The sequence below is a fragment of the Ammodytes marinus genome, assembly GCF_949987685.1.
Source record: "Ammodytes marinus genome assembly, chromosome: 6".
Classification (NCBI taxonomy): Eukaryota; Metazoa; Chordata; class Actinopteri; order Uranoscopiformes; family Ammodytidae; genus Ammodytes; species Ammodytes marinus.
In genome coordinates this window covers 8,784,161-8,806,882 of record NC_137235.1, presented here as the reverse complement: position 1 = coordinate 8,806,882, position 22,722 = coordinate 8,784,161, and the positions used below count along the sequence as shown (strand labels likewise).

The following is a 22,722-nucleotide window of genomic DNA, read 5'->3' as shown; positions in this document are numbered from 1 at the left end:
TTGTGAAAACTATTTATAACCAAAGCAGCAATTTCCTGTTTAAGGACAAAGTATTCTTTCATTTCTAGTGAGCATTGTCTCTCTGTATATTGCAAGCAATTTGATTGTTCCTTTTTCTGAAATTTGAAGAGTTACTACTATCTTTGATTTATTTGATAGCAAATGGGATATTTTGGGGGTCTGTACTGTTTTCAAGACCAACAGAAATATTAGGAAATAAACTTTAACTTAAGAACATTATTAGCAGGCCTATAGATAATGGTAAAAAGGGTATAGATGCCCTAGATCTCTTGATCTCATTCTGTCCATATTATGATCAGATGGTCACTATCAATGTTGGATATATGGAGCCAACAGACATGTTCTCAAGGAAGCAATGCTGCTGTTTCTCTGTAGCGGTTCTCTGTAGTGTTTGTAGCTCACAGATTACATTTACATCTGATTGAAATCTGTTCTCAGTGCGAGCCAGACCCCTCACAGATGTGATCCAGTAGCATCCTGTTCAGATTGAATGCTGCATGCATTTACACCCTGTATAAAAATACCCTTTCCTTTTGCTTTCCTTATCCATATAAGACACACAGTGAGAAATACATTGAAAGTTAATACAAGGTGTAAATAAGGTCGGAACAGTAAACAAGCCGGGGCCACACGCAGTAGTTGAGTTGCTAATTGGGCATTGGACCCGTTACCCGATTAGATTGATGTATAGCTACCACCACGATAAATTGCACCGGAATCTATAAGTAAACTCTCCTGTCCTGACATGTCCTCTTGCAGCCCTCTGTGTGTGACTGAACAGTGGCTTGACATTTTGGGAACCTTGCTATGGAAGAGAAATCCTTTTTGAGAGGTGCTGAACTTGTCTCCGTCTTGTGTGAAATGAAAATGTTGTCCTTGTGACCGTAGCTTTGCCTTTAGCACAAGAATGATGGTGACATTCCTGCTGTATATGCCAGCGTCTGCTGAGACCATCCCAGGAGAGATGAAGGTTTTTCTAAAAGTTTTCTAAAAGCTGTGCAGTGCTGCTGAGGCTCCACATCATGCCCCTGGTTTGTATTCAGGAAAAATAGAAATGAAGGACTTGGCCTGTGGAAGAAAGCCGCAGTCATCATGAGCTGTTTAAAATATAAGGTACTGTAAGCTTTCATCAGGCATACAAGGCAGTACACAACCCAGGGTGAGACTAGGGGTTGTGTCAATTTACTTTATATTAGAAGTATCCTGTTACTACTATTAATATCAGCTTTTTCAATAAAGACAATACACATTAGGTGGATCAAAACTCAAATAATCCCCCAAAACTATGTATTTGTTATGTAAACCATGTCAGATTAAAATAACACTATAACATAATTTTTTATCAAGCCACTTTACCTGTGTAGAGAATGATATTTTTTAAAGTTTTTGGCCAATACTATTGAACAAGAGTTTGTTTGACACTCTCACTAGTTGATCTACCAGTGGTTGTCAGGCAGCCATTTGAGTTGATGCTCTGTGTTTCATCATGACCCATACATCAACATCAATTCAATCCAGAGACTCATCTGAAAGACATGATTGACGTCATATTGTGAGGGGATAGTGCCGAGATGCAGTCTAGACACTGGTGGTGGTGATCATACAATGCTGATGTGAAGATGTGAATGGATGAAATATGGAGTGAGACTTCTGAAGAGAACCACTGGGCAGACTGGTAGTGATGGTGAAACAGAGGTGCATGGGTTGCATCAACCTGCCACTGATACATGACAGCTGACAGCAGCAGAGAAAGGAACCCTGTACATCATTGATGGCATCCAGATGACTGGTGCAATAGAGGGGTCATAGCAGGGTCTGACCGGTTGAACTGAAAGAGTGAATGCCTTCAGTCCGCTGATTGAGTTGAAAGGGGGAACAGACATAAAAAGAAAATAAATCGAAAAAAACATGTAGAAACACCTTTCTCCTTATTAAACTAACCCTAAGCGTGATTCTAGCTGAAGAGAACATTCAGAGCTCGTGTTTTCGTATGGTTTTATTTTAGATGATTTAATGCCATAACACTTAAAAAGCTTGTGGCCTGACGGTGAAAAAGTGAGTCGTCTGCATTTACATTATTTACCACAAATGTGACAACTTACTGTGCTTCATAAATTGTTTCATTGTACCATGAGCACCTGAGAAGTTAGACTTTGGTGAGTATATTCTGCCTAAGGTGTCTTGTTGCTCTAATACTAAATTATAATGCTTGTAAGACAGCCTCTAAAAACAAGTCATAAACATTCAGGCAATGGTGTACGTCATGCTGTGCACACCAGTAAAAAGTATTTAGTTATGATATATCTCTTATAGCTCTTGAGGGAAATACGCATACATTCCCAGGGTTTATGGATTTTGCCCAAGGACACATGCTTACACTTTCTTGGATGATCATGACTGTCATATTTAAAAAAGTCAGCAAACATTACATTGGTGTGAAGTGTAATGTTCCTAACTGATGTGCGTTTGCTCAAATAGAAAAATAAATAAATCTAAATTATTTCTGTGAGATAGTTAGTGAACATGAGCAGTTCCCCTCATGTGTGATGTCTCTTAAAAAGCTGCACTTTAACTTAAAGCCTGTACACTGTGCTCATTCCCAGGGCGCTTGAAGTACTTAACTCGTATAATGGAAGGGGGGGTCGGGGGGCACAAGTATTTTTTTTAAATATAATTTTTTGGCATGTTCAAGCTTTATTTGATAGTAGCTACAGAGTTGAAATGGGGAGACAGACAGAGAGAGGGAATGACCTGCAGTAAAGGACCATGGGCCGGATTTGAACCCGCGACCACTGCAACGAAGGCCGTAGCCAATATGGTACGCACTCTATCCACTACGCTACCGGAGCGCCCACAAGTATTTTTTTTGCCTAACATTTACAGTGTACACTTTTTTCCTTCAAGAAAAGCTCCTGAGCCAAAAGTTGCTCTCCACAGCGAGGAAACTGCTGCCGAGAGAGACTGCAGAGTAGGGAAGACTTGCTGCCAGCTCCATGCTGATCAGCTTGATTAATTAGATCTAGGCTTTATCAAAGTGATATTTGGAGTTAGTATGCAAAAAGAGGCCCCCAGTAACGATAGCAGTTGTTACAGTATTTGTCATTGGGCCTGTTTGCCTTTCATTCGCCATTAAATCAACATCCATTGTTTAGTCACGTCTCAGTCCCATAACCCCTATGAGGCTGATTTGCGTAAAAAAAAATATAGCCCCTCTTTGAAGATTAGAATTAGCTTTTAAGTCTGGATTAGTCGGCGTCACTGTTGGACAAAATGAGTGTCACTTTGTGTTGCGCGGCTCGGAGTTAGGTGTCTGGAGTTGGCCTGTCATAACTAGCCTGTGGAGGAACTGTTTCATTAAATCACTCATTGACTTCTCTTCTCAAATCACAGGAGAAACCCTTTTTTTGCCAGCTATGCAGACTTGTCATCCCATGCCAGAGGCTGAAATATCAGTATGCCATGAACCAAAGCATTAAAATGTTCTGGTCATTTTTTAGCCCTACTTTAAGGTCTCACAGGAGAGAGAAAGAGCTAGAGAGATGGGACTGAGGGTGAGAGAGGAAACGACAGGTGAAGGGGAAGACAGACTACATCACACCATCTACAGTAGGTTAGGCTCCACTCACGTATCTCCTTTCCCATTTTATTGTGGCCACAGTTAGCTTCCCCATCCCCAGCCATCTTTGCCAAAAACACTATTGTTGCATCGTTACACACACGCCATAAGAAAGAGCCCCGTGCGGCGTGCTTGTAAGAGAGTACTACTGTTGCATGTGTTCGTTTATCAAGTTTGTTTATCATGCGTGCCGATAAGCCTTTCAGACGGACTGGCAGATGGGCTGCGTGTGAAATTACTTTTTTTTTTTCGCCTTCCAATAACTACATATAATATCTTCCATTTCTCTTCTTCTCTTGCACACACATTGCTGCTTCTCTTTCTCTCTCTCTCTCTCTCTCTCTCTCTCTCTCTCTCTCTCTCTCTCTCTCACACACACACACACACACACACACACACACACACACACACACACACACACACACACACACACACACACACTCACTCAATTACTCTCTCTCCAAGACACGTATCGCTTTCCTCCTTCACCCTTTATGTTGGATCAATCTCCCTCCGTCTCTCCCCACTGGTAGCCAATAGTGGAGCGCGCCGATGGTGTGAAGGCCATTTTCTGTGAATCAGAGCGTTGTTGTTAGCTATTCATGAGCTCTCCTGGCTGAGGTTTGTATATACCTGGACTGGTGAGGGCCGGGGTACGTTCAGTCAGGGGCTGACTGAATGTGGATTAACGAGAGTGTCACGTTTAATACAGGCATGTGATGTCACCAGCAGAGAGAGAGAGAGAGATGCTTGTATTTTTTTTCATCAACAGACTTAAGGGAAAAGCAGGTCCTGACCCACGCCAATTTGTTTTGTAAGGCTGCGAACAGAAGATAGATTAGCCCTGTCTGTGGATGTGTGTTATAGCGTTAAACATTTTCTAGCAAGGAGGACTGTCTGTGTGTGCACTTGTTGATGTTTTAGCACCTGTGCTGCTGTGCGCGTGGACCGTATTTCTCCGTTGCTCAAGTCTTTTTTCATTCTAACCATAAAAGCAGATATAAATAATAAAAGGAAAGGAATCAAAAGAGATTGAAATGAAGGAGGGAATGAATAAAAGTGCTGACTGCGTGGGGAGGAGGGGGGGTTGATGGAACGCTTCATCATCGGTGGCAATGCTAAATGACAGCACGGGAAAGAAAGAATGAGAGAGAGCAGAGGCATGCAGGGTGAGATGGAGATGACGGAGCACGCGCACACACACACACACACACGCGCACACACACACACACACACCTGCCCACATTGACTTACAAATTACAAGAAGACTCTGGGAGATGAAACTCTGAACTTTGAATTCATGACTAGCTTTGAAGTTTCAACCATCTCTCCCTCTTTCACCCTCTCTTGTCCCTCACCTATAATGTGTGTGCGCGCTCTTGTGAGAAGGGAGGGGGTGCGGCGAGGTTATCTGCCGTTCTCCACAGGGAATGCATTTGCAATGGGGCTTTGTATTTTATTTTAATCTTCTTCATGGTCCCTACTCTCCACTACAGCGTTCTTACTGTTGGTGACCCCATCCTCAGTGGGTTTGTCTATGTATATATCTGAGACCTCTGTACATATGAGTGTATGTTCTTCCAGGGCTTTACATACCTATAGATTTCTAAACATTAATTGTTGTTTGACAGAATTTGAGTCGGATTACCCGTTGTCATGCTGCTTAAAAAAATACGTTTAACAGAGAAATTATTCATATGGTCACCTATTCAAGCACCATAATAGCATATCAATGTACCTTATTACCCTTAGCAAAGCAACAGCAACCTCTGCCTTTTGTATTTATATTCTAAGTAGCCTGGAATCAATATCCCGTTGTCAAAACATACGTAGGAGCAGTTGAACAAGGGTTGGAAATGGACAACACATTTTTGTAATCATATTTGGCTTGTCTTATTTTAGACCAGTGATTCAGTGATGCAAACTTACAGGCACAGATTTCACAGTGTGTTTGCGTATCCGCACTGACATGATCTCAGGTTATGCAGAGTTTGAATGAGTGGTCCTGTCTCTTTGCATTACGTGCACATGACAACATGGTTCCTCGTCCGTCTGTGTGTGTGGACACTTTTGAAATCCTGTTTTTGTTCTTCTCTTGAGCCCAGGTTAAAAATCTACGGAGCCCCTAAAGGGACATGGAAGAAAAAAAAATGTTTGGTTGAAAAATAAAAAAAGATGAAAAAAAATAAAAAATTATATTCTTTTGCGAGATATCGCAAAAAAACTTTGCGTTATTATGCAAAACTCTTTGCGAGATAACGCAATCCAACTTCCGGGTCAGATTTTAACTTCCTGGTCAGAGGAATAACTAACAACCCTATGTAACAACCATAACAATGGAGCGCACACACCCGTGTGGGAGATTTATCAACGTTTATTTTGAGCTTGGCCTCAAATATTCGGACATTAAATCAATTCTAATTGTCAATACACACACACACACACACACACACACACACACACACACACAATGTGTAGGCTAGACGGTATACATTTGACTATTTCAAAACAGTGAACGTTTCCTAGTTTACCCAAATGTTATAAAGCTCCCTGCTTAATTTAATCTTGGCTTGATTGCAAGACGGACACAATGCCGACACTACAGCTGAGGAGAACTCTGTGTGGTCTGATGAAGGCTATTATGAGTCGCAAAGAGTCCTTTGCACCGGATTAGGCTATGTCTGCGTTCTCCAGTGACTATATTGCCTGCACAATACAGGCAATATATGAAATTCAACCGGACTATGCAAACTTTCTATTTTTCCTCACTTGGAGAGAGAAAAAGCGATGTTCCCGTGCGCTCCGGCAGCACTGCAGCTGTGCCCGGCGCAAACCTCAAACTGCGTCTTAATAGAAAAAATAACTGCATGTCATGTTCCAAAACTAGCCATCGGACTAAGTTAGTAAAGCCTCATTCACACTTTCAGCCTTTCCCAGGAAGGGATCGTGTGTGAATAAAACACAGTTCCCGGACTACAATGGGCCTCATCATCTAATAAAAAATATTATTAAGATTGTTTTACTGTTCATTCATTAATCAGCGATGCTGCCCCGGGAACTGAGGGACAAACATCAGGCTACTGTTTACGCCCGTGATCAGCTGAGGCAGCACCCCGGAGCAAACAGCTGCATGAACGCATTTCTGTTGGCGAGGTGCGCTGTTTGCGTTTGAGGCGCTCATCTCTGTCTGTCTCTTTCTGCACTTTACACTTCCTTTGCTGAGTGTAAGAGCCATTTACCCCTTTCCTTGTTGTTTGTATTGTGCTGTACTACACCCTATTCGACCGCCTGGTGGCGGGGCTGAACCGGATGCAAGTCTATTAATTAGACGCACTCACTAGCCAGGTGCTTGCATGCCGGAAGGCAAATTGTTTTCGACCGTGCTAGGGAGCCAACAGCCACAACAGTGTATTGTCTAATGTTCAAGTCGTACTTTAATTATATATGTAAATAAACGATGCATTATACATTACTGGAACGAGTGGACATTACGTACGTTACCAAACTGATAACTAGAGGCTAGGCACGCGTCAGACACCAAAACGACATGCAACCTAGTGGCAAATGGTAAGCCACTACACTGAGTCAAAGTGGGCATTCGCCCGTTTTTAGAGGGTCGACCCGCTTTGAAAAGCCATTTCTTTTCCGCAAATTTTGGTTGAACAGCACGCTGTCTCTTACGTTCTGCACAGCTGCAGTGCTGCCAGAGCGCACAGGAAACAGTGCTTTTTCTCTCTCCAAGTGAGGAAAAATAGAAAGTTTGCATAATCCGGTTGAATTTCATATATGGCCTGCACTATTGTGAGTGCTTCAAGATCCGATCATAAGGAGTCTAATCCGGTGCAAAGGACTCTTTGCGACTCATAATAGCCTTCATCAGACCCGCCAATACAGCCACACAGAGTTCTCCTCAGCTGTAGTGTCGGCATTGTGTCCGTCTTGCAATCAAGCCAAGATTAAATTAAGCAGGGAGCTTTATAACATTTGGGTAAACTAGGAAACGTTCACTGTTTTGAAATAGTCAAATTTATATCGTCTAGCCTACACATTGTGTGTGTGTGTGTGTGTGTGTGTGTGTGTGTGTGTGTGTGTGTGTGTGTGTGTGTGTGTGTAGCCTACGTGTGTGTGTGTATTGACAATTAGAATTGATTTAATGTCCGAATATTTGAGGCCAAGCTCAAAATAAACGTTGATAAATCTCCCACACGGGTGTGTGCGCTCCATTGTTATGGTTGTTACATAGGGTTGTTAGTTATTCCTCTGACCAGGAAGTTAAAATCTGACCCGGAAGTTGGATTGCGTTATCTCGCAAAGAGTTTTGCATTATAACGCAAAGTTTTTGCGAGATCTCGCAAAAGAATATAATTTTTATTTTTATTTTTATCTTTTTTTTTTCAACCAACACTTTTTTTTTCTTCCGTAAAAATCTGTTCAGTATATCCCGAAAGATTAATTGTTTTAGTACTGGATTTAACCCATGTAGGTTGTTGTGGTTTAGTTGTTGGTCTGATAATGAGAATTAGTACAATGGCCTGGTAGTTTTCTATCAGACACCGATAAAAAAATGAAATAAGTGTATGAGACTGGAAGCATGTGGTATTCCTGCTGCTGAAATATCTCAAGTCATGAAGGCAGAGAGACAGTAATGATTGACTCGCTCACCTTCCTGCTTGTTAAACCTGGACAACCACAGCTATTAAGGACATTTCTGTGAAAATGAGGAAAAGTACACCTGCCAACAAGTGCAACTCCTGTTTTGAGTCAAGAGTATTTTTGACAGGAAGATAATTAAAGATATTTCGAACAACCATCTCTTTAAACAACAACCACACGTCTCTCTTACCTTTTCAACCAAAGGAAATCTAAAAATATCCACTCAATCAGCTCTCTGACACTCACATTATTCTGCAAACAATGGGCACAGCACATATGCCACACACACTGCTTTCTAAGTCATTATCAGTTGCCTTGTTTGCTATTACTGGAAACATCTTTTGCTAGAACAGATAAGTGTCTGACCTTCTATAGGTAGCTTCTTTATTTCTCTATTTATCTCTTGCATGGCGTTTACAAACCTGGAAGTAAACAGTCAGAAAAGAAAGTCATATTGTATCTCGGCAAGGACATTTGTTCAGTGTTATTGAATTAATTTGAGTCTGTAAGAGGAACGCTTACCGAGACGGAGTCTGCCCTTCAAACGGTGTGTCACTGAGCCGCCCTTGTCTGAGGAGGGAAGGATTGAGATAGGGAGAAGGAGGGAGACGAGGAAAACAAGGTGTGTGTGTGTGTGTGTGTGTGTGTGTGTGTGTGTGTGTGTGTGTGTGTGTGTGTGTGTGTGTGTGTGTGTGTGTGTGTGTCTGTGTTGCAGACAGTGGCAGATGTTGTCACTGTGGAAAGGAGGAAGTGGAGGAAGTAAACACATCCACATTTGAACACACATACTTATGCAGTGCGTTCACAGAGCATATGGACTCACGCAGTCAGGCATAAGCACAACATGAACATGCACACCCTGAAACGCCTCCTACGTTCAACAAATTAGCTAACATGTGTGAAGGAAAGGGCAGAGGGACAAAGACGAGATGAGTTTGACGAGATTGGGAAGCAGGAACATTTTAAAGCTGTTAAATGTTTTTGTGCCCACACAAGTAACCAGGTGTAAAGGAATGTCACTCTTTCAATATGGTATTGCCATAGGGATGGCCATTTAGAATTTTTTCTTTAACCGGTTAACCACCAGAATTAACGGTTATTAACCGGTTAACCGTTAAGATTTAATGTAGCCTATTTATAGTGAAATACATGAAGCATTATAGCAGGGCTCCCAACCTTTTTTTGTTCCAAGGACCGGCATATTATTTTAAAAACAATTCAGGGACCAGGGACATTCACACGGCACCTTGTCTGTTGTGAAAAGAGGTCTAGTATGCGAATGTAGGAGCAAAAAGTGCAATACGTGACTGAAAAGGGACATTTACACACACACACAGGCTTAGGGGATGGGTAGCCTACTGAAACCCGGTGCTAAGTAGTGCTGAGCATGGGGCAACATTTTGAAAGACCGTAATATTGATAAGCTCCGATGTTATCAGTACTGCATAACGATACTTAACGCTTTTCTTTATGACGGATTTTCGCTATTGATCCTGGCACACAAGCATAGCAGACCTCTCTGTGTCTGTGCAGGGGGCGGGCACTCACTGCCTGGCTGTCTGTCATTCCCTCACACATTTACTGAAACGGTGATAGATGCAGGACAGCATCCACCTCAAGAAGGCTAATGCTAGCGCTATGTTAAGCTAGCGGGAGCCCACGCTGTTAATTAAATTATACAAACATATGACACGGGAGTGTTGTGACCATAAGTTGTGACTGGGAGCGTACCATGGACCTATTATAAAGTTGAGAGTAGCCTACACTACTCGTTTCATTCTTTACCGACAGTTGGCATTCTTACATCCGGTTTAGCGATATCAAAATAAGAGTCCGGATTTCAGAGAAATTAAGATTATTTTAAAAATGTTTAACCGTTTAACCTTTAGTATTAACCGGTTAAATTTCTTCTTAACGGTTAACGGTTAACCAGTTAACCATGGACATCCCTACATAGGACCTAAAAATGAAGTCCTTTTGAATAGAGTGTTATGCTTCAGTACAGCTCAAAATCAATGCTACAGTCATGAATAGATGAAAAGAGCATAGAGGTGGACACAGGGCGAGGATGGTGGAGACTGATGAAGGGCCCATTTCTATAAAAGTCCCGAGAGGAAGATGAAACAACGGAGACTGTGGGACAAAGTTCAGAGTGTATGGCGAGGACACTTGGGATGTGCTTTTGGTGCCTGGCAGAATTTTCTTTTTTAGCACCACAATAAATGAGCAGAAAGTAAATCACTCGTGTCCAGCAATGACGTCATTGTTTTCTCATGGGGTCGATTCCAAAGTCTTCACATATATTTATTTTGTGCGGTCACGTCAGAAAGTCAGTAAAAGTCGCCTTTTTTCAGGTGTAAAGGAAAGGAATACTTTGTTATTTCACTCTTTCTACTGGAGCGTTTGAAGTAACATAGGTTTAAAAGTAGGCACAAGTCATGTCCAGGGAGAATAATCGTCTTCGTCATGGTAGGATATTTTAGATTCTTTTATCCACTGTATTTCTTCTGCATACACTAGTTTGTAAACACTGCAATCCTGACAATATACAAAGAGAGTTTTGTAGAGCTGATAGGCATAATCAACTTTGTGTCACCTTGTTTGGCGATTTCTTGAATGTAACTGACATTCATGCATATGGAAAAGTTACACACTATAGCTTTAAAGTCACTTGAATTAATTTAGGAAGAGGTGTAAGAATGTCTGGTTGTCAGAAATCAGGATGCATTGTAAGTAAGCCGGTAGCCTAACATAGCCTATATATTATATACTACGTCTACCTTTTTAAAATGCAACAAAGGTTCTGAATGCGATGTCTATCCCTCAGGTGACTTGAACTGAACAATTCGCGTGTGATCTCAATGACTTTCCTGTGACGATGATGGTGCAAATGACATGCTGAGTTTTAAATTCATTGTTTTGACCGAAGTCTAGATCTGTCTGTCTTAGAAGCAAGATATTTGAGCCTTTTTTTGAGGACAGACTGAGCCTCTGGATCTCTAGAATACAGCTACAATAAAGAAAATGACGGATCTGATCATTGTAGAGTGAAACAAAAAAAAGTTCTGCTGACCTTTTAGGATGCCCCTTGCCTTTGGTACGCCCAGCCCTTCTCTTCCTGTGGCTGACCCCTCCCTGACCTTCACTCCTCATCTGTACTTCTCTCTCCGCTCCCTCCCCTCTGTACCTCTGTCTGGTCGGCCGTGTCGTCACGGTGATATCTTGGGTGCCACGGTTTTGATTCCCGCCTTCAATAATGAATGAGAGGAGACGATTCGTCAATCACTTCAAAACAACGTTGCCCACAATGCCCAAGGTCACTCATTTGCGGCTGTCAGAGGGGATGATGGCTAGCACAAGCAGGTGTGTGGACGCCGGTTCCCCAGCACACGCACCACACAAAAATAAAACATCTGCACTTTGGTAGAGGACAGGCAGACAAATAATTTGCAAATGAAAGAATGGAAAAAAAGAGCACTTCTAAGCTCTGAGATCCTTTGCCAAATAAAAAAAGATATGGATAATAAAACAGCAGGACAATTAAAGTCACTGGCTTGCAGAAAGTGAGAGAGTCGGCCAAGAGAGGAGCCAAGAGAGAAAGAGAAAAAAGGAGGCAGATTAAGTGATACTGTAGTTAACTTTCTGTGAGGTCCACTGCCTGAGGTTCATATAGACTTTAGAGGACCACACATTACTTTCTCACTTTCTTTTTCCGTATGTCTTTTGTGTGTGTACATGTGTCTGTAAGTGGGTGTATTGGAGTCATGTTGTCAGACTATAACATGTCTGAATGCAGTCTCGTTTTTGAAGTCTCTCAGTATCAGTGTGGATCTGGGTCGAGTGTGTGTGTGTGTGTGTGCGTGAAGCCCAGCGGCAACTGGAAGAAACTGGTATTGCCCTTACTCACCATAACATTGTTGTATGCACACCACTCCACTCTAGGGCTGTGCTAAAAAATATATATGGTATTATATATAGACATTTATTTACATGATATCTTTATCGTATCATCAGCTCCAAAAATTTATTTTTTGAAAAAAGAAACACATTTTAAATGGGTTGTGAAGTACAACCTCCGCTACTCTAGATGTTGCAGTATGACTAGTTGCCTCGAATTGCAGGGATTTGAATGAAAATGTTGAATTAAATAGTTTTGACTCAATGTGTCCGCTGAATTATCAATATAATGTGATTTGATTAATTAAGATTGTGTGGAGTAGGGCTGCGTATTGGCAAGGACTTCACGATACGATACACATCACGATACATGGGTCACGATTTGATACGTCACGATATAGTGTGATAAAATGTGTATTGCGATATTTCACATAGCTCACTGAAAAAGTAAAAACAGAGCTGAAACACAAGTTGCTGTGTACTGTCCTCTTCCATTTTGTTTTTCATATCCGTCCATACACTCAGGACTGATTGATACATTGTGTGTTAAGACACGTTGTTTTTTTTCCTGTAAAAAGAGTCCCGTTTTAATGAAGGGATGTAAAATACACAGGAAGAGGCAGAGAGAGGGGGAGGGTTTCTGGGGGATAAAAGAATGCAGCACAGAGACAATAGAGGAATAATGATTGCCTTTGTGTGTGTGTGTGTGTGTGTGTGTGTGTGTGTGTGTCATTCAAAAGTATAGCAGGGTTTTCACAGTCACTTGTGTACACAGAACTTTCTCCAGAGAGATACGAGGCTGCCGTCTCAGTGGGAGGTATTTATTTCACTTCCTGCCTTCTCTCCCATTCACCTCCTCTCTCCTTCTGTCCGCCTGTCGGCCCATCAGGAGATAGGAGCTGACAGTTGTTTGTGTGTGTGGGGGTGTGTGTGTGTCCTGGCAGATGTGCCCTGCATTGTTGCCCACCTCTTAAATGTCACTGATCACAGTCTCTTCCACTTGATTACTCCAACAACCCCGCCCACTCCACTGTTACAGCCCTTCTGCCCCCATTTACCTGCTGCATCCAAACAACACATACAATAATGTCCTGTTTTTCAGTACTAAAGCAAGTTATAGTCGATAATAGATAGACATAAAAAGCCATGTTCAATGTAGGTGCGACATATTCAAAACTGACATTTCAACTAGATTTCCAGTACACATAACATACACACACAGACATATACTGTACACCTCAGACTGACATTAGCATTTTTTAATTACTTATGTTAACCTCCAAATATAATTACACCCTGGCCAGTCACTGGCTAAATAGGCAAACTACCAGAGTCAATATGATAAATAACTAATTGTATACTCTCCACCTGCTTCTGTATAAGTGTCAAGGACAACACAAATGTTAATGTTAATCCAGACTGAAAAAAGCTGCTTACGAGCTCTTGTGTGTCTCTCCTTGACAACCTTTAGTTTTAAAGGTAGGAGTCAAGCACGCTTACTGAACTCTGTATTCCAGCCTGGTCTGTTCACCTCAGTGTGGATGTACCTGTGTGTTTGAGTGTGTGTACATTGGTGACTATGCTGGCAACATGCCTCCTGCTCTGTCATCTGCCAATCAGCACGTCAGGATCAGTCAGTCATCCGTCGCCTCCTCGCAGACAGCTGTCCGTCAAGGCTGGTGCATGACACGATTGGAGCAAAGCAAGGAAGCAGCGAAGAGAAGGCGGGCTGTGATTGGCTGTCTGAGCAGGAGGAGAGGTTGGGGCGGTGGGATCTAGTCTTCAGTGAGAAAGGCTTTGTTCTTGTTTGGAGACTGACATTCAGCAGTCCATTAAAGCAGTTGCCAACTTGAAAAGACTCCGAGTTAAACTCCTGATCAAAGTTCCACTCACACATTCTGTTTGCCACACCTACCATTCTGCTCCATCTGATCATGGGTGAGGTAGTGGAAACATTTTGTTCTCTTTTGCAGGGCTTTTTCTGTGTTTTTTCTGTTCAGGGGCCGTTCTAGTTTAGTTCCCTGTGGACTCACCATCTTACAGTTCAGCTGAGGACTTTTGGGATCGGTGGGTGAGCTACGTCCTTAAAGGCTACCTTAAAAGCAGCTTTGATTTTATCATCATCAGAGGGAGCTGGTGTTTTGTGCTTAGCTGTCATCTTTATTTTGTCAGTTGATTCCTTCAGTAAGAGCTCTGAATCATCTGATTGGACCAAGACATACTGGTCCCACTGTAATCTGAACCATTTTTTTACATTCAGGAGATTGTTCTGTGTGATGCCAGTTGCTGCCCGTAGGTTTTTTAAAAGTTTACTTTAAATACAATTTCCTTTTTTTATGACGTAAATCGGAACTGCTAACATTACTTAGCAGAAGAAAGAGAAACTGCATCAGCTTTCAGGTCAGAGCCTCAGCCGAAATTCTCCTTCACTCGCCTCCAGTTTTTTTCCTCTGCAGGGTTATAGTTCTGATCAACAGTGAAAATATTTATATATTTTAGGTGCACAATTCTGATTCATTGGTAGTGTGTCAACAGTGGAAATGAAATCTCATTTCTCAGCCCTTCCACTTTATATTGTTCAATTAATTAGGCCTCTTTTTCTCCGACCCCCATTTTCTGACCTGGAACAACATGCCAAAAACTAAACTCATAATTCTTCCTCTCGCCTCACACACTGTCAGTCCAATTAGGTGTTTTTAAATGCCTGTTGAAACAAGCACTGGCAGATTTATTAGATTAAAATGGAATAGAACTCATTTGCACCATATAATCAAATAGACTGATTTTAGCATGGAAACAAAAAAAAACTGCTTAGCCATGCAACTTTTTCCCGCTTATTCGTAGAAAAATTACTTGTAATAAAAGAGCCTGATTTAGTTATTTTCTCCCCCTTCAACCTCATGCGTCAGAAAGGAAAGGTGGTGTGTGTGTGTGTGTGTGTGTGTGTGTGTGTGTGTGTGTGTGTGTGTGTGTGTGTGTGTGTGTGTGTGTGTGTGTGTGAGAGAGCGAGAGCGAGAGAGTCATGCTATCATTGAATCAGTATTCATAGACTATAGCCAGTTCTGCCAGCCCTGTCTCACAGCAGGGGTTCAGCTCTATGAAGATAAAGTGATTTTTCTGGAGTGAGTGACCCTAATTCTGACCTGACACACACACACACACACACACACACACACACACACACACACACACACACACACACACACACACACACACACACAGACACTGTACACGCACACACGTATCCAATAATTAAGCAGGCACTGCTAGAAACATTTCCACCGCTCAACTTTAGTTCTATCCCTGCTCTCTCACTCCCTTATGTCAGCGCGCTGAAATGCATTTACCCCACAGGGTTTCCTATGCATATCTGAATGCAAACTGCTCTAGTTAAGTTTTTTCTTTTGGCCAAGTCAGCCAAACTGGGCACATTTAAAACTACCAACAAAAAAAATTAACATCTATACATGTGTCATTAAGTCAGGCAGCACATGAAACTCAATGAAAATATTTCATGTCCGTTGCAGTTAAACTCAGTTCATTTTCTCAGTTCATTTTCGGATGTTTGTACAGCACAATGTATGAACATGTACCATTGCTGGCAGATTTGTAAAGACATCTTAGGTCTAATTTCCACTACACACACGTTCACACAGTAAAAGCATAGAGACGAGGAGAGAGGGGGCGGGATCGTATAGCAGAGAGTCAACCCCAGGAGCAGCGACCCTGCTCCTCTTCTCCTCTTGTCCTTTAAAAAGCTCCTCTCCTCCCTCTCTCCACTCTATCACTGGGCTCATCTCCCCGGCAAATTGAATTCCTCCCCAGAATCTACCTAAGCAGTTTCACGAAAGCGACCTAAGAGTGGAGAGACACGCGCATGTTGCCGCGGGAAGATGTGTGTGTTTGCGTGCACATGCTGCCTCTTGACACTCTTGTCACATTTGGAGGCCAATCTCTCTGTTAGGCAGCATCCTTCCAAAAGAGACAAGATGAGGAGACCTTGAGCTGCCACACACTTTGACAGAGATGCACCGAGGGGCAACAAGAGAAGGAGGGAGGAGGGACGCAGACAGGGGAGGTGGGCTTGATAGAAGGACCGGTGGTTTCATAATCAGGGGAGGGTACCCGCGGGGACTTAAACACATTCAAAAAGCCTTGAACATCCATGACCAAGGTCTTCCATTTTTTAATTGTCCTTTTAAATATTTGGATCATTATTTGACAAATAAGCACTTTTGGATTGTTTTATTAAGAGTAGGTTATACCCCTACTTCCCAAAGCTATTGTTACAGCATATCAATGTGAGTATATTAATAGGAGTTTAGAATAAATGTTCTTTCTTAAAGGTTCCATAAAATGCATCAATGTGTTTCCATTATATCCTTCCTAATTTTGCCAGTATTGCCTGACGTTGGCATTACATTTAATCTTAAGTGGCATTAAAAAGGTATTAAAAAGACTTAAATTATACCTTGGAGATCCCTGGGGTTAACTTGATAATACGGCTTGGAGGAAAGACAGACAGGTTGGGGCTAAGGGGACGACTGTTAGGGAGAGAGAGCCTCGTGTTGACACTGAGTGACAGAGAGACAGACAGCGGAGAAGAGAGAGAGAGAGAGAGACGGACGACATCAGTGAGTGAAACAGGCTGTTAGCTGACCTTGCTCCTCTGGATGTGGCGTACTCCGTGTCTATCTGAAGCTCCTGATGGACTCCTCTTAAACTAGAAGAAGGGATTAAAGGGCAACGAGGAGAGGAGTGGGAGGCGGATGAAACATAACAAATGAAGTTTGAAGAAAGTGGTAGATAATTGGAGAGTATGGAGGGAGGTGCACTGCAAATCGGCCACATCTTTATGCAAAGTGTGTACGTGCACCATGCAGCCTTTCTAAACTGAGGGTCACATTTGGTAAGCTTTTAAGACCCAGTCTTTGCTGCTTCCTCCCTCCCCCCGTCTCTCTCTCTCTCTTTCTCTCGCTCTCTCTCTCTCTCTCTCTCACACACACACACACACACACACACACATACGGGCAGGCACACACACGGGCAGGCAGGCAGCGGTGAGTTACAGTGCTGGTCAGCAGTATGACATTGGAGTCTGCATTGCCAGCCACCGTCTGTAGAATCGGACTATTCCAAATAAATCCTAGCGCTCACATGAACACTCGCACACCCCTTCTCCCAACCAACCAACCACACACACACACACACACACACACACACACACACACACACACACACACACACACACACACAAAAACACACTCTCGTATAAATCTATCTTAGAAGGAACACTTCCCTCTTGTGAACGGCGCGGGCAGCTATCAATCTCCAAGGGAGCGGGAGAGGGTGAAACAGTGGAAAGCAGAGAAAGAGAAGGGGAGGAGAAGGTGGCCCTGAGACTTCCACAAGGAATAGGAAATAAGGCAGGAAACGCAGACCTAGTGAGAGATGGCTGCAGGAAAGACGGAACTGAGGATGTTGAAAAAAGCAAGGAGGAGAGGAGATTGAGCTGACAGGAAAAGGAGTGAGAGAAAGTAAAAGTCTGTGTCAGAGTTATGGACCTGTCTGTACATACTGTAGCCAGCAGATAAGCCTGCCCTCCACTAACCCATATGAGCGTGTATAGGCCTGTCACGATTACACATTTAGGTGGACGATATATTTCCCCAGAAACTATCACGATAAACGATATTATTGTCCAAGACCATTTCATGCTACTGAGGAAAATGATAATGTAGCATAATAATACAAGAACATTCTTTCAAAGAGAATTGAGAAAACAAACACGCATGTAAATGGCAATATCGATGTCAGGAAAACTATCAAGTTAAATTGTACATATTGGGCGGTAAGTCTATATGGTAATTATCACGACAGGCCTAAGTGTGTATGTGAATGTAGAGGGTTGATGGGTTGTTATAGACAATGACGTTGATTCAAACCCTGTACACCGCCCCACACATCCACATGGGGGTTTTACTTTGGTGTATCGAGGCCTGAACACATGCTGACAGCTAGTGCAGCTAGTTGCTGTGGACACACTCTTTAGCCTTGATGCCTCTTTGCTGTGTGCTGGTGAATCAGGTCTAAACACCTGAGCCAAGAGTAAAAGACTGGAGGGTATTGTTTAGACAGCAGCTGCAGCTCAGCTATTCAGTAAATCTAGTCTACCTCACAAGGCTGGGTGTGGGATTTCAACAGCCTATTTCATAAGATGCAACATTGGCACTGTAAGTCACCTTTCCTTTACAATATTGTTCAACGTCATTGCTTGGATACTTGACAGTCTTAGCAGGGCAACCATATATACTAAAAGTGATAATATACAATGTCCTCATCTGGGGAAAAAAATAAAAGATGAGTTGGAGGTGAAGAACCATTGTCAATTACAGTAAAAGGTTGTGTTTCAGCTGGGCGGGCTCTTTGGCTTGTTATACATCGGAGTTGAAAGTGACTGCGAACTAGACTTTGACCTTTGATGCAATTCATCTGATGCCAGCAACACACAGCACACAGCAGATGCTCTGAGACAGGAGAGGTGCTCGAGTTACTGTGTGCTGTTCCAGGGAGTAAACGTGATAGAAGTGCTGCTTTTCTGGACCGTTGGTGCGCATCAATGCTGGAAAATAGGATATTGCGACAAAGTCATTCACATGCCGCTGGTGTGTGGGTTTACATAGAAAAACAATAGGTGTGATGTTTTGACATGCATCATTATGTCACTCATGTTAACATCAAACATAACGGACCTGAAGCTGTCAGTTGTAATTGCTGCTATTATCAGGATTTCTATTTCATGATACATCCGTCAACAAATGAGCATTCAGGACATGTTGCAGCAAATGTTTAGTTTTTTCTGACAACGTACTGAAGTTTGTTGGAGTGGAAACTTTTCATGAATAAGTTTGTGTCTGCAGGTTTTATGACCAACGTCTGCAGAAAGGAAGGCTAGTATTAAATGCTTTGATAGACCAGCACTAATGGGGTGAGGGATTACCAGAGAAAGTCCTGGTGAATCCTGTTTTGATGAATGTTTGTCAGTTTTTTTCAGTCCTCTCTCTCTCTCTCTCTCGCTCTCTCTCTCTCAAACACACACACACACACACACACACACACACACACACACACACACACACACACACACACACACACACACACACACACACACACACACACACACACACACACAAGGATTGGGCAGTATCCAATTTTTGATACCTCTAAATCTTCCACATATTATTCCAACTGTTGCCTATTTCAGTCTGAAGCTATACAAATCAAGTTCCATTTTTATACCAGACATTTGTTCGGTTTAGTCTTTTTGTAGAACATAAGGACAGAACACGAATGGATTTTTCATTTTTCCGTGGTGGATGAATATATGAAAATTGCCTTATTGTCCAAGCATGATCTAATGTAGACTATTTCATATAACTGAAATATTTTTTTTTCTCCCTCTGTGTGTGCATTAGAGGTGGCTCCCTACCTGCGAGGGGATGGCCCGGGACAGCAGCTTGTGTTGGAGGGGAACAGACTGGTGTTGAGCTGCCTGGCCGGAGGGAGCTGGCCTCTGCAGTACCGCTGGACTCTCAACAACAGCAACATCAGTGACTGGACACCACAGTACAGGTCGGTTATAGCACCCACTGCCTGCTTGTGTCTGACACGTTCTCATGGATATCTCTGTTATGCATGTCCACCTATTTATCAATATGGCATCCTTTCTTTTATTCCTGTTCCATCGATCCTTCTATGAAACTTCTATGTGCTCAGTCGTGCCTAGAGGATTGAAAAACCAGTGCCCCTAACAAAGGCTGCTCGATTATGGCAAAAAAAAATCATGATTTCGATTATTTTGATATTGAGATCATGATTATTTAACGTAATAATTACATTGACAATGGAAACGTAATGCATAAAGTACCTTTAAATAATATATATTGGAAAAGTTGTCTTTTTAACAGTGGATACCCTTGGATTTAAATTACAAAAATGACTTCGCTCAAAGCCTTGACCCGACTTAACAACACGTAAAAGTTGATAATTGCGATTACATTTCAATTATTTGCACAGCCCTACCCATAACTGATGGTGTGTATATACAGTAGAAGGTCAGAACATATAGACAGTTGAGCCAATAGAGAGTAATAATTACATTAGGACCATACATACTATGTATATTGTCTGGGAAAGAACAGGAGAACCAATCAATACTGTATGTCTGAGATTTCCTCTCTGTACCCATTCTTCTTGTCTTCTCCTGTGTTCTGGTTTTGTCCCGGTGTGTGATATCTGGTAAAAGGCTAAGCAATCCCTCTCAACCAAAACTGCAGCTGTGAATCATCACATCATTTGGAAATAGTGAGAATCATGAAAACGCATAGACACAGAGGGAGCCAGCATTTTGTAGGCAGTCATTGTTCCAGCCAAGAGGCTGTGTGCAGCTCTGGACTGCTCTCAGCGATCTGGCTACTTTAGTTTTGTGAGGCCAAGGCATGGCTGAATTGGCAGTGTGTGTGTGTGTGTGTGTGTGTGTGTGTGTGTGTGTGTGTGTGTGTGTGTGTGTGTGTGTGTGTGTGTATAACTGTAACTGTTACTGTAAGTTTTAATGAATCCAGGTAGAGTGGGTCATCCACTGATTAAAGTGTTGGCGGTTTGAACACCGGCTCTTCATGTCCATCGCATTGAACCAGAACGAGAGCGCTACATAAATGCAGTCCTATCCACTTTCAAACATTGAAAATAATCTTCACTGATACAGAGTCACAAAGTTAGTCCCTTTTAGTGATAATGATTTTCATTGTGTGGAAACCTTGTTAGTTCACCTATGATAGTCACTTTTCACACATTGAGTTTTAAGAAAATCCACACTAGAAAAGTTAGAACAAGTTGTACACTTGTAAGTGTACAGATTGATGATACAATGTCAGTTTTTACTAAAACTGTTTCACAGTAAAATAAATTGGTATTTTCTTGAATCACTGCCTGATACGCACGGCTGAGACTGTAACTGTGTTGGAGGTATTTACAGAGAAATGATGAGTATACTGATTGAGAGCTGTCAACACTGACATTTGTGTTCAGAGAGAAATTGAAAGGAAAAGTGGTTTGGATTTTTTTTTTAACAAAAAAAAAACACTGACAGCCCCACTATTAAGAAACGTAATAGAACATAGACAGAGATGTGTTGTGAGAAAGAGTCCAATATCAAAATCTGTTTCAGGATGAGAGCTGCTGTGGTATGTGTCTTTCCTCAATCAAATTGAATAATGTGTGTGAGTGTTTGATGTACGCGTGTGTGTATTAGTGTGTGAGGGTTTGTGTGTGTTGGCAGCATCCACTGACAGCCTGGGAGTTAAATACTTGGCTGTCCTGGTACTCATAATGAGCCCCAGAGCGATGTCCAGTTTTACTGTGTATATCCTTTTTGTGTGTGTGTGTGTGTGTGCGTGTGTGTGTGTGTGTGTGTGTGTGTGTGTGTGTGTGTGTGTGTGTGTGTGTGCGTGTGTGTGTGTGTGCGTGTTAGAGAGGGCATGTGTGTAAATGCACTTGTGTGTGTTTGTCCAGTGTTGCACCAGCCTAGATCCTATGCCAAGCTTCCCATTAGTGAAGCACAGTCCATTAAAACCCCATTAACAAACCCTCTTAGAAAAGAAAAAAAGAAAACATGCAATACAGTCAAAAACAGCATACAAGTACACACACATAGTGCATGTATGTACGACCTCCCCACCTTCTGTTATTGGGGTTATAAGGTCATTTAAAGAGTGCTTACATATGGACAAACAGGCCTCTACCTTATTTCTCTTATGTCTCATTTGGGCTCTAAACACCACTCCCAATCCCAACACTGTCTCTTTCTCTTTTTAATAGTGTTTGTCTACAGCTCAGAGCTATAACACAAACTCATGATCACCGTGCTCTCATTGTGTCCATCCATCTTTAGGTTGTCTATGCCTTCTCTGAAGAGGACCGATGCTGGCATGTATCAGTGCATGGTGAGGAACAGGATGGGAGCAGTCATTCACAGGAGAACAGAGTTGCAGGTGGCCTGTGAGTACAAATGATTGCACAACATTATAATAACACAGGATTTTTTTGTGGGGGGGGGGGGGGTGTCAAGTTTTTCCACACCTACAAGCAGTCAAACTGCAGTTATTACAAGTCGTCCCTTTTTGCAGCAAAAAGTAAATTTATTATTTGATTTGTACCGAGAGGAAGGAGAAAACGATCTTCTCTTTTCCTCTCAAAACATTAAATTCAACTTTAGTGCGATTAATATTTTGTAAAGCGTTTCAAAAACAAATTACTGAGCATTCACTAAACCCAAAACGGAAAACACAAAGTAATTTCTCAAGACCAATGGCCCAGCATTGAAAATGGGGAATTGAGTTCATCTCTCTTGAAAAAGAGATTTTAATCTCAATGAGACTAACCTGGTTAAATAAAGGGTAAATAAATAAAAAATCATACACTGCATCAGTTGATTTGCTTGTCAAGCTTCTTGAAACACTTAAAGGCCTACTTCACCG

The 22,722-nt window shown here is 42.1% G+C and overlaps 1 protein-coding gene across 1 annotated transcript in view; it reads left to right on the top strand.

Annotated features, from left to right (window-relative positions):
* The window catches only part of LOC307252277 (protein sidekick-1-like), a gene marked incomplete at its 5' end in the record, with an annotated part of 221,470 nt that overhangs the window by 61,958 nt on the left and 136,790 nt on the right, over positions 1–22,722 (top strand). Inside the window, 2 exons of the mRNA XM_080029914.1 lie at positions 19,663–19,819; positions 22,137–22,243. Of these exons, the coding sequence (XP_079886040.1) occupies positions 19,663–19,819; positions 22,137–22,243 (264 nt within the window). The remainder of the gene's footprint in view (positions 1–19,662; positions 19,820–22,136; positions 22,244–22,722) is intronic.